Here is a 12233-nt window from a genome sequence, read left to right as displayed (position 1 = left end):
AGCACCTTCCCAAGTTGAGAACTTGAGAGTTTTAAAATATATAGCTTATGCCAGGCCAACCACGTTAACAATTATAATAATATTAATATCATTCACATAATGATGATATCTACCACTGAATCGTAGAAAAAAGCAAATACTTTTATACTAATAATCGCACACATGGTGAACTATATGCTCATATATATATTAAATTATGAAGTATTTCGAAAGGTCAAAATAGTCATGCAAAAGGTATATATATAAATACTCTTCATTGTGTCAAATGTCAAGCATTAAGCCCCATGAGACCGACACTACAAGTACAAAGTAAGTATTATAAGTAGTGTTCTTATTCCCATACCAATGTCTTCAACCTATACTCGCTATCCTACAATGGCTTCTTCTTTCAATATTTCCTTCTCTTCATCAACTCTCTTCTTTTCCTCACTTCCATAGCTGAAACGACATCGTTTCCTCCCAATGTTCTGGTTCTCCCTATAACCAAAGTCACCTCCACTAACGATATCCAATACGTCACCCAGATCCACCAAAGAACCCCACTTGTTCCAGTCAAGCTCACCTTACATCTCGGCGGCGACTCCCTCATGGTCGACTGCGAGGACCTCGGCTTCGTGTCCTCTTCCTACAAGCCGGCAATAAGCGGCTCAGCTCCATGCACCTTCGCCGACGCGCCATGCAACGCCGGTATGTGCGCTTCCAAGCAAAGGCCAGGCTGCCATAACAACACGTGCCTACTCGGGAGCTACAACCCATTCACCTTCCTCGGCAGCTCCAGCGAGGTCGGCAGCGACGTCGTTTCGGTTCGATCCACCGACGGGTCCAGTCCTGGAAAACTTGTTTCCATCTCCAACTTTGTCTTCACTTGTACTAATTCTGTAATCAAAATCGGCCTGGGTAAGGGCGTCCAGGGCATCGCCGGCCTAGGAAGATTCCAAACCAGTCTTCCATTCCAATTCGCCTCTGCTCTCAAATTTAGCTGTAAGTTCGCCTTTGCTTGCCCTCTTCAACGTCAGAATCCAAGAACGGCGTTTTGTTCTTCGGGCACGGTCCTTACGTGTTCCGACCCAATATCGACGTTTCAAAGTCTCTCCTCTACACAAGACTATACCATATCCCATATACAACTCCGGGTATTCGGGTCGTCCCAGACGTTTCTACTGAATACTTCGTTAAAGTCAAATCGATCAAAGTTAACGGCATAGCTGTCCCGTTGAACACAAGTCTGTTACCAGTTAAAAAATCGTTGGGTGTTGGTGGAACAATGATCAGTATCACAAAGCCGTACACGATGTTAGAAACTTCAATATTCAATGCTGTGGTCAACGCTTTTGTCAAAGCAATGGGAAACATTCCTAGAGTGAAGCCAGTGGAGCGTTTTGGGGCGTGTTTTAGCTCCAAACACATCAGTAGGACTCGGTTCGGGCCTGCGGTTCCTAAGATCGAGTTTGTATTTCAGAAGAGGAGTGTCTCTTGGAGTATGTTTGGGGGCGAACTCGATGGTTCGAGTGAGTGACAAGGTTATGTGTTTAGGATTTATCGACGGCTTTGACAGGGAGTCTATGAAGGCAGCCATTATTATTGGAGCTCATCAATTGGAAGACAATCTTCTTCAGTTTGATGTAGCTAAATCACGCCTTGGTTTCAGCTCCTACTTACCCTTCCGATCAAAAACCACTTGCTCTAACTTTAACTCCAAACATTGATACCCATGACGAGGCCTACGTTTCTTTACTTTGAAAAAGTTAAGCACCTATCACTAAATTGTTATCCATCGTTAAATTTTTTATTAGTAATGTACTCTGTTTCGGCAAAAAAAGAAGACAGAGTACTCTGTTTCTGAAGGTCGGCTAAGCTAAAATGAATAAACTTGTTGGATCGATTATCATGACGATGTCAACCAAATTCTTGTTCTTTCTGACCATTTAATTAACCAAATGAGAATATATATATATATATATATATAAACGAAAATATATTATATAAATCTAGTTGTAATACTCAACTTATTGAAATCTTATAAAAGTCACACATTGATTGACCCATTACCGTATATCCTTCGTAATATTGACCACGCTCTCCGGGTAGAAAGAAAATAACGCTGAATATATCATACAATATTTTTTTTTTTTTTTTTGAGACGATATCATACAATTTATTAAGAAACATATTTATTTTATTAATTAAAAGAGCATCTTTTAAACGGTCATAAAATACTATATTAATTATTTATTTTGTTAGTTCCATACAATACTATATCGTTGAAATAAACTGTCATAGCAAAAAATATAAAATAATTTTTTTAAAGATTACATCGACTCATCCACAAATATTATGGTATATTATATAGTAGTGATTTGTTGGGAACCATCTCCCAAATAAACAAGATTAAGGAGCAGTTAAATATATGCACAATAAAAGTAAAATAAGTGAAGATAAAAACAAGGCACAAAATTTACCTCATTCACTCAATTAAATTAGGGTAAGTCCACGTAACTAATCTAGAGTATAGCAACAAATTGACTTTTCAAGTATTTACAAACAATAACTACTATTTTCTCATAATCTACACCCCTAGTACACCCAAAGAGAATCTTCTCTCACACTCACAAGAGACTTAGTTGTGAATATGGGTCTTGTCGTGCAGCCTCTTACCCATATTTTTGTGTCTATGATAACAACATGTCTTACTGGGTCAGTTATTATAAAAATATGCGTCGTATATGTTTTACTATGTTCATCATTATAAAAATATGGGTCGCCAGTCTATTTAAAAATGTGGGTCGGGCTATGCCAACCTACATTTCGATTGTATCTCAAATGTGTTGTACCATGCCTTATACAGGACTATTATTTTTTCATAATCAGAATCAAATTCGGGTCCACTTTTATGCTCAATTCAAACTCAGATTATTTATTACTATAAAGAAAGCAAGAAAGTGATCTAAACCCACGCCTCCTCTCTAATAATCAAGAGACTAACTGCTATGCTAATGTAAATATTTGTTAAAATTTTAGTTTTTCATTTTTTTTATACATTTTTCAACAATTCTTTACACATATTTATATATAAAAAAGTATTCCATCACTAATTTTTTCCATAATTTCTTGTTTTGCACACTTGTTTCGATATTTTAAATATTAGGACTCAAAATTTATTTTTTGTTTTTAAAGAATAAAATAAATAAATTTAGTGTATGATTCTAGTAAGATAGATGGTGTTCTTACTAAAAATCAATTATCATTAACTGAATTAGAAAGTTTGTATATTTTCATATAAGATTAATTAAATATATGATAATTTTTTAAGAAATGGATAATGCATTATTTTTTTGTTAAATTAATAAATAAATAATGCACTTGGGGTGCAAATAATATAATTCTCTGTTTCTGTATATTATAAAGATCAAAAATGCATTTACACCGTAAACTTTATGTTAAATTTCCAAAAGATATTCACACCAAACATCCAAAAATGCAGAAGAATTATTACAAATAGCTGACACCCTTTCTTTTGATTAAAATTTTACTTTTAAATACTAAGTCATTATTTAATTTAATCATACTATTAAATGTTAGTGTAGTATTTGGGCAAGACTTGAAAGAGTACTCTTAAAGTCAAACTATAAAATATATGTTTTAAAACAAGCATAAGGTTACCTCTTTCAATTTTTATTTAATTTGATAGCAATGTAAGCACTATTAGGTTGCTTGTATAATAAAACATATAATTAATACTAAAAGTTAAAAATTCCTGAAATGTGAGCAGGTTCCAGGCTTTAGTGAAGAACTAAAACCAAGAATTGAAGTCGATAGATCAAACACCAAAAAATTGTCCTCCAACTGAAGCCCACCTAAGACAATTGAAGTTTTTGCCTTTAATCCACCATCAACAAACCCCAAACACAGTGTGTTCTTGTTTACTCTCACCATCGAATTGGCACCATTGATCTTCCAACTCACGCTTCCCATTCTCCCAGATAGTTCCAGAGCGATCAAAGGCACTCTCGGTCCCAACTCAGTCCAATGCACGCCCTTGACGCTAAAGCACGCGTTGAACGGCTTCACCGCAGCCACTCTCGTGATGTTCCTAGCCGCAGCGCTCTTTGCGAAAGCGCCAACGACAGCCTTGTAGATTGAGCTATGGAGAATGCCGTAGGGCGCTGTGGTGGTGATCTTAGTCCCGCCAACTCCCGTTTCTGAATTGAGGGAGAGCAAGGAAGAGTCGATATGAACAATCCTTTTGTCGATCTTAACGGATTTTACATCCACGAAGTACTCATCGGATTTGGACGAGCGGACGAGTCCGGTTTGCTGGAGCCAATCGGATGCATCCGCACCACCCTCGAACATATACGGCCCGGGTCCGATAAAGAGGTCTCCAAATCCATTGTCGTTCGAAGAAGGTAAGCAGAGAGCGAGCTTGGGGATGATATTGAATGCCGACGAAAGCCGCGTGGTCAACGACAATGACGTTCTTCCAAGACCAAGTATCCCATTAAAACTCTTTGACTTTACGCATGAGATATCCAAGTGCGTTGAGTTTGTGTCGGCGTAAACCATCGTGCCATCCGTTTTGTGAATGGTAACGATGTCATCGCTTAGACTACCGGACAAGATTGAGTTGTCGATTGGGTTATATGACGACAAAGTGCAAGCGCCGTTTGAGCCACAGACACCCTTTAAGTCTTTGCACTTGGTGGACTTGCATGGGACAAAACGGAGCGTGGAGGAGGAGGTGTTGCAGGATAACGAGACCAAGCTTCCTCCGAGATCAATCAACGGGTTGACATTGTGTGAAGGAGTTCCGGTTTGGAACGAACCATAGTACTGGTGGGTTTTAGTGTCTACTGTGATGGCAATATGGAAAGCATCGTGATTGTTGTTTTGTGCGTTTGAGCTCAGAATAGCGACGAAGAAGAGAACGGAGGAGAAAATGAACTTGGGTTTTGAACCAGATAAGACCATAATTGAAAGAAATTAGAGCAAAACCGATGGAGATAAGAGATGAGATATATTTATATAACAAGTAAAGCTCAGCTATTTATACACAAAAAGTTGGATATTTTATTATTGACCATTATTACAATTTTAGCACGTTCGAGAAATACTCATTAAATTATAACTTATAGATGTACGTACAGTAACGTGTGCTCCCTATTAAAGATACGTAGATCGGTCAACAAAAAGTGGTTATAAAATATCTATATATATTATACTAGGACAAAGTAGGGTGTAGTGCACGTTTCTTTAGTGTTATTTTAAAAAATATATTAATTTATTTTTATTATTTTTTTAATTATTATATAAATTTTAAATAAATAAATAAATAAAATCATATATTATAATTGAAAATATTTAATATAATATATAATATAAACATATTAAAAAAAAATTAACTAAAACATTCTCTAAATTTTTTTAAAAAGTTACTTCATATGTATCCCATATAAATAGCATGTTTAAACTTTAAAATATGGGCACTTCTAAAGTCTCTTCATTCGTTTTCAAGTACTGAGTCTTGTGGTGATTCTTAGTCGTTGGATGAGGTGGTTTATTGGATTGAACGTCAGAATTTGAGTTGAAGCTTAAGTGGGTGTAAAATATGAAAATACCCCTAACTTCTTCCTTATAACTGACAACTGTTCCTCTTCACCATTTCTTTGGTTTGGTTATTATATTCTAAAATAACAAAAGGTTGTAACAGCCCCACTAAGCTTCATTCCCTTGCCCGACTCTGAAAAGAACTTTTTGGTTATCGTCACCGTTTTGGTTGAAGCTCGGGTACGAACTTCGGTCAGTCGACAGTTTGTTTGAGAATGGGTTTCAGGAGCTGTTTTTTGTAGTGTTCGACATTTTGGAGTTTTTCCATTGGTGGTAGGTTTTTCCCTCCTTTAGCTTGTGGAATTTTATTTGGGCATTACTAATTTGTTGATTATAGATTTTGCCATTTGTTTTGAATAAGTTGTTTGTATGCCAATGTAAAGAATATCAAAGTTATGAAGTTTGCACTTATGGTGCTCCAATTTTTTTTTTTTTTTTTAAGTTTAAACTTTAGTTATGAGTGAAATGGCATTGGGATAACTGAAAATGAAGAAATTTTCCCTATAATATGAAGTTGAAGATTGTTATCGAAAATATGAGGAGGGTAAGATTTCTCCAAAAACAAACCTTAAAGACTGATGGGCGGTTTGTTTTTCAACTGATAATTTTGATTGAATTATAATAGGATTTAACTTGGATTTTTAAAATAAAAATAATCATATTAAATTAGTTCATTGAAGTATTTGACATTTCTGCCTCGTTGGATATAATGTCAAGTGCATCATTTTAATCGCAAGAGTGGTGGTTGTTGAGATTGTTAATTTTTATGGTTTAGAACTTTGGGTCTTGTTTGGAGTAGTGTTTGAATTTTATGGTTTGGTTTTTCATTGAAATTTGGTGGAGTGAGGTTGGACTTTGTTGTGCAAAGTATCACATAATTGATACACAAGAAACTCATAACTGAATTCAAGCAATTAACCTTAAGAATACAATTAGAAGTTTAATCAAACAAGTAAAGAACAATCATGAGAAAAATGAATATGAAAGTCACTTTATTGATCACAATCCAATCTCGGTTACAACTCACTTTCTTTCTCAAGATGAGTTTCAGATTACAGAAAGTTTTTCTAGAGAGAGAATTGAAAAAAAATCAATGCCTAAGCTAAAGAGTAGTTGAGCTATTATACTGGTATTTACAAATGGACATCACACTATTTTTAGTAGTTTGTTACAAATGATTTAACTACCAGCTTAAAATAGAAAAGCTTAGGAATTACAAGCTTTAGTTATGTGGACCAACTATCAACAAATCTCCACCTTGGCGACATAACTAAGCAAAGATCAGAGTGACTGCTCTTTTTGACATCAGACTAGCTGACATTACTTCAAATTTATAAGGTCCAAGCAGTAGAAAAACTTGCTTCTTGGTAGAACTTTAGTGATCATATCAAAGGGATTATGCTCAGTGGAGACTTTCTTCACAAACACAGCTCCTTCAGCAATAGTCTCTCTCACAAAATGTAGCTTCACATCTACATGCTTTGTCCTTTCATGATAAACCTAGTTCTTTGAGAGGTGAACTGCACTTTGGTTATCACAATGGACAGTGATAACTTGATCTTGCAGCTTCAACTCTCGAGCTATTCCCCTTAACCACAGAGCTTCTTTTATTGCTTTTGTCAAAGCAATATACTCTGCTTCAGTTGTGGACAATGCAGAGTATATTGTGAATACTAGCTTTCCAGGTAATTGAAGTCTCAAATGCAGTAAATACATAGCCTGTGAGGGATTTTCTAGTGTCCAAACAACCAACAAAATTAGAATCTACAAACCCCTCTATTACAGCAGTGTTTTCCTGGCGACCCTCAAGTCCTCCATATATTAGACTCTTTCCAATTGACCCTTTTATGTACCTTAGGATCCATTTTAGAGCCTGCCAGTGTGCCTTTCTAGAGTTTATCATAAATCTGCTTACAAGGCTAACTAAGTATGCAAGGTCAGGTCGAGTGCATACCATGACATACATGAGTGAACCTTTTGCATTTGCATAAGGAACTTCAGACATGAACTCCTTATCTTCTTTGCTTTCAGGAGCTTGATCCATGCTAAATTTGAATTGTTGGAACAAGGGTGTTGTGACAGGTTTAGCATCTGACATACCAAACCTGTTTAGGACTTTTTTTGGGTACATCTCTTGAGATAGAAACAATAGCTTCTTGTCTCTATCTCTCTTGATCTCTATACTCAATATTATTTTAGCTCCACCCAGATCTTTCATTTCAAATTCTCTTTTCAAATTTTCCTATACTTTGTCTGTTTCATCCTTGTTATTGCTTGCTATTAGGATGTCATCTACATATAGCAATAGAATGACAAAATTATGATTCGAGGAAAACTTGAAATAGACACAGTTATCAAACTTGCTCCTCATGAACTTGATGCGAGTTATGATCTCATCAAATCTTTTATTCCACTGCCTTGGAGACTGCTTTAAACCATATAGGGACTTGTTCAGTTTACACACAAAGTCTTCCTTTCCTTCTGTTATAAATCCCTCAGGTTGTCTCATGTAAATGGTTTCTTCCAGTTATCCATATAAGAAGGTAGTTTTAACATCCCTTTGCTCCAATGCTAGATCAATCTTGGTAACCATTGATAGCATAATTATTATGGGCATGTGCTTCACCACTAGAGATAATACATCATTGTAATCAATTCTCTCCCTCTGAGTGAAGCCTCGAGCTACTAGCCTAGCTTTGAATTTTCCTTGTTCAACTCTAGGAATGCCTTGTTTCCTCTTGAAAATCCACTTACAGCTGACTAACTTTGACCCTGTAGGTCTCTTTACCAGGTCCCAAGTATGGTTATCATGAAGAGACTTCATCTCTTCATTCATGGCCATAAGCCATTTATCCTTCTCTTTATAATCAACTACAACCTTGTAACAATTTGGTTCTTCATTCAGAACCTCACTAGCTGCAACAAGAGAGAATGCCGTCAAATCTGCATAACCATACTTCTCAAGGGGTTTGATTTGTCTTCTAGTTCTATCTCAAGCCAACAAATAACCCTCCTCATCTTCTTCCCCATCATCATTAATCTGAGGTTGAATATCAGATTCTTCTATGTGCCAAGTTTTAAATTGATCTATTTTTTTTTCCTCATTGAGCTCCACCTCAATGTTATCTTTTTCTGAGCTTGCATGGACCACCTTATCATCTGTAGTTGCCTTTGTTTTATAAGCCATTTCAGACTCATTAAAAACAACATCACGACTTACAATGCATCTTCTATGTCCTGGCTCTAGACACCACAATCTGTACCCCTTAACACCTTCAGGATATCCTAGAAACATACACTTGATAGCACTAGGTTCCAATTTGTCTTGCCTTATGTGAGCATAAGCAACACGTCCAAACACCCTAAGTATATCATAACTTGGAGGATGCCCTGACCATACCTCTTCTGGTGTCTTCATGTTTATGGCTGTTGAGGGGCACCTGTTGATTAAGTAACATGCAGTCATGACTGCTTCAACCCAAATTTTTTTTGACAGATTAGCACTCAGCAACATACACCTCACTCTCTCAAGAATGGTTCTGTTAAATCTCTTAGCCAAACCATTATGCTGAGGTGTTTTTACTACAGTCTTGTGTTTTGATATTCCAGCCTTCCTACAGTAGTCATTGAAAAAATCTGAACAAAATTCAAGTCCATTATTTGTCATGAATCTTTTAATCTTGTTTTCCTGTTTGGTTTTCTAACAATGTTTTCCAGTTGTTAAAACAATCATGAACCTCATCTTTAGTTTTCAAAATGAAAATCCATAACTTCCTGGAATAGTCATCTACCATTGATAGAAAATACCTGGCACCTGAGTGAGATGGAGTTCGAGATGGATCCCATAAATCAGCATGCATGTAGTCCAAAGTACCATTATTTCTCTGTTGTCCAGTACCAAAATTGACCCTACAAGCTTTTCCATAAACACAGTGTTCACAAAAGTCAAGTTTCTCCACCTTATCTCCACAAAGTAGGTTCTGTTTTTCTAGTTCAATCAACTCCCTCTCACTCACATGTCCCAGTCTTCTGTGCTATAGTTCAGTATTTGAGAGCCCTTTGACAGAAACTGTAGCAGCTGATCCCATTACCACTTCTCCAATCAGAGATTACAGGCCATTCTTTTGCATCCCTTTCATGAATATCATGGAGCCCTTTACAACTTCAGGACTCCATTCTCCCATTTGAACACATAGCCTTGTTTGTCAAACTCACTTAGAGAAATCAAATTTCTCTTCAGATCTGGTACAAGCCTTACATTCTTGATGACTTTCTCAGAGTAATTTTATCTCTTGAATGAAGTTGAAGTTTAATTTGACCAATATGAGAAGGTTAAGATGCTTCCGAGTAAAAAGAAAAAATAGGGGGACGGGTGGGTTGATTTGAAAATTTAGAAAGAATTATGTTCGGATTAAAGCTTGGAATTTGAAAAGGTTTATTGATCATATTTGAAAAGTTGATTCAAGTATTTGTCAGTTGTCCCCCATTTGGTTTATTGTTAAATGCACACTCTTTTGGACATGATTGATGGTTATGCATAATGTTTCTTTTTTATCTCAAATTTGTGGTCTGGTTTGAAGTTGTGGTTCCAATTTATAGTGGTTTTTTTTTTTAAATTTGGTGCATCAGGGTTGGACAAAAATTTTGGAATTTAATAGCTGCTAGTGGTTTGATTGTAGGGTTAGTTTGTGCATTTTATGTTGTGAATTTAGACAGAGATTGTTGTGTTTTTTTTTTTTACTCAAATTTTGATTGAAGTGCTGGTTATATCATGATTCTTGCTTTTTCACAAGTGGATTTGTGTTGATTTTTCTGCATTGATTTTATACTGGATTTTTGGCTTTATATATGGTATTGGTATAATTTTCTTTAGTTAGGTGTGGACTGCATGGGGTAGACCCACATATGGATTTCTTTTTTAATTTTTTAAAAAGTTGTTGTACTAATTTTGCATAGTAAATTTTCACGTGATTGGGGCAAAAGGGAGTTGGTTTCTTTTGCTTATTATATATGCTCTTGTTTTGTCCTTTTGTCGTCTACCATTGGGCTGATTTTTGCATTTGATGATCCAATTTTGTATAGGATGCATATTTTATTTTCATGTACATTAATTCATGTTATGCGAGCAATGCCTTTTGTTACGTTACTAGAGCTAAATGGTTACGTAACTAAGTAATTAAAGCAATCTACTCGGCGTTTTTACATTTCAAAGTATAGAGTATTTTAAAGTTCTTTTAATTACCCGAGCAACTACCTGTGATACATTACTTAAGCTAACTTGTTACACAAATCAGTTAGTATTGCAATGTACTTGGCGTTTGTACATTTAAGAGTACAATCTAGTTTATTTTTCTTTACTTCACATGTCATTGAAAAATAAATTGCTCTAGATTTCTAAAGTGGACATTGGAATGAGGTCGTTGATATTTTCTTTGTTGCTAATTGTAGAATTCTTTGATTAGTGAATTGTTTTCCATATTGAAATGTAATTATTAGTTTTTATTTTTGTTTGACTATTTTACTTATGCTTCTTGTGTTAGGTTATCATCAGCTGCTGGACATGATTTTGAAATGGTTGATCCAAAGAAATTGGATTACAGATGCTCGCCTCATAGGCTTTTCTCAAAATTTCCCAATATGAATGGGGAACAGAAAGAGGTGGTAAAAGAAATGGGGTTCGACACACTTCTGGGGATGAAAGATTGTACTGTTAGAAGAAATCTGATAACATGGTTGGTGTCCAAGTTCAACGTTGAAGATGGGTGTTTGGATGTCCATGGCAAACAATTTAAGTTGGATAGTAAAATTTTTAGTGCTACCATGGGTGTTAAGGACGGAGTTCAAGATTTAGTGGACAATGTTAGTGGCGATGAGTTGAATGAGAAGGGGGAAAGATTTTCTATGTCAGTTCTAGAGGTTAAACTGAAGGAAAATCAATCAACGAACATGTCTTTCATTCGAGACTTCCTTTTGTTCCTTGTCTCCTCCTTTCTGATGCCGAAAAAAGGACTAAACATTTCACGGGAGTTCGACGATCCTATACTTTCCATAAAATACATTGCAACTGTCTCTCGGGTTAATTGGGCCTCAATGTCGTACAAGTATCTGTGGAAGAGCCTTCGACAGTTTCGTGCCAAACCAACCCAGTTTGTGGGAGGAAGCATCTACTTCTTGCAGGTAGGTTTTGTTAATCATTAGGTGATGTAATTGTTATACCATACACTAGTGTATTAAATATGTTTTTCTTTATGCACTTTGTAGGTGTTTTATTGTCATCACATTGCCTGGAAGGAAGGCTATGTTGATAGAAGCCTCTGTCCTTTAAATGTTTGGTCCGAAGATGATTTCAAGGCCGTACTTGGATGATGGATTTTTCTAGGATTAGTAATTTTTATAGTGAGTGAGTTTTTCATTTGTAATAATTAATGCTTTTTTTGGCTTTTTATTTGGTTTTGCAGATACCAATGTTAGAATTACAGGATGGGTTGGTTGAGTTGAAGTTGCCCGCCACGATCTCATCTCTATGTAATATGGTTGCATCGCTGCAGAAGAAAATGATCGATCTGGAGAATCAAATTCTTAAATTAGAAGAGGGGATTCAAAGGCAAATGTCAAGGGAATTGAAAGAT

At 35.9% G+C, this 12233-nt stretch overlaps 1 protein-coding gene and 1 pseudogene across 1 annotated transcript; one reads left to right on the top strand and one right to left on the bottom strand.

Annotated features, from left to right (window-relative positions):
• Positions 1 to 1891, top strand: part of LOC133815408 (probable aspartic proteinase GIP2) — a 45375-nt pseudogene extending 43484 nt beyond the window's left edge.
• Positions 1892 to 3744: 1853 nt separating this feature from the next.
• Positions 3745 to 4968, bottom strand: LOC133815407 (probable aspartic proteinase GIP2). Its single transcript, XM_062248252.1, has one exon. It carries the CDS (start codon positions 4966 to 4968, stop codon positions 3745 to 3747), a length of 1224 nt encoding a protein of 407 aa, XP_062104236.1.
• Positions 4969 to 12233: the final 7265 nt, after the last annotated feature.

This window comes from Humulus lupulus, chromosome 2 (assembly GCF_963169125.1).
Source record: "Humulus lupulus chromosome 2, drHumLupu1.1, whole genome shotgun sequence".
Lineage (NCBI taxonomy): Eukaryota > Viridiplantae > Streptophyta > Magnoliopsida > Rosales > Cannabaceae > Humulus > Humulus lupulus.
Note: the sequence above shows the minus strand (reverse complement) of the source record. Positions and strands in the feature narration are given on the sequence as shown.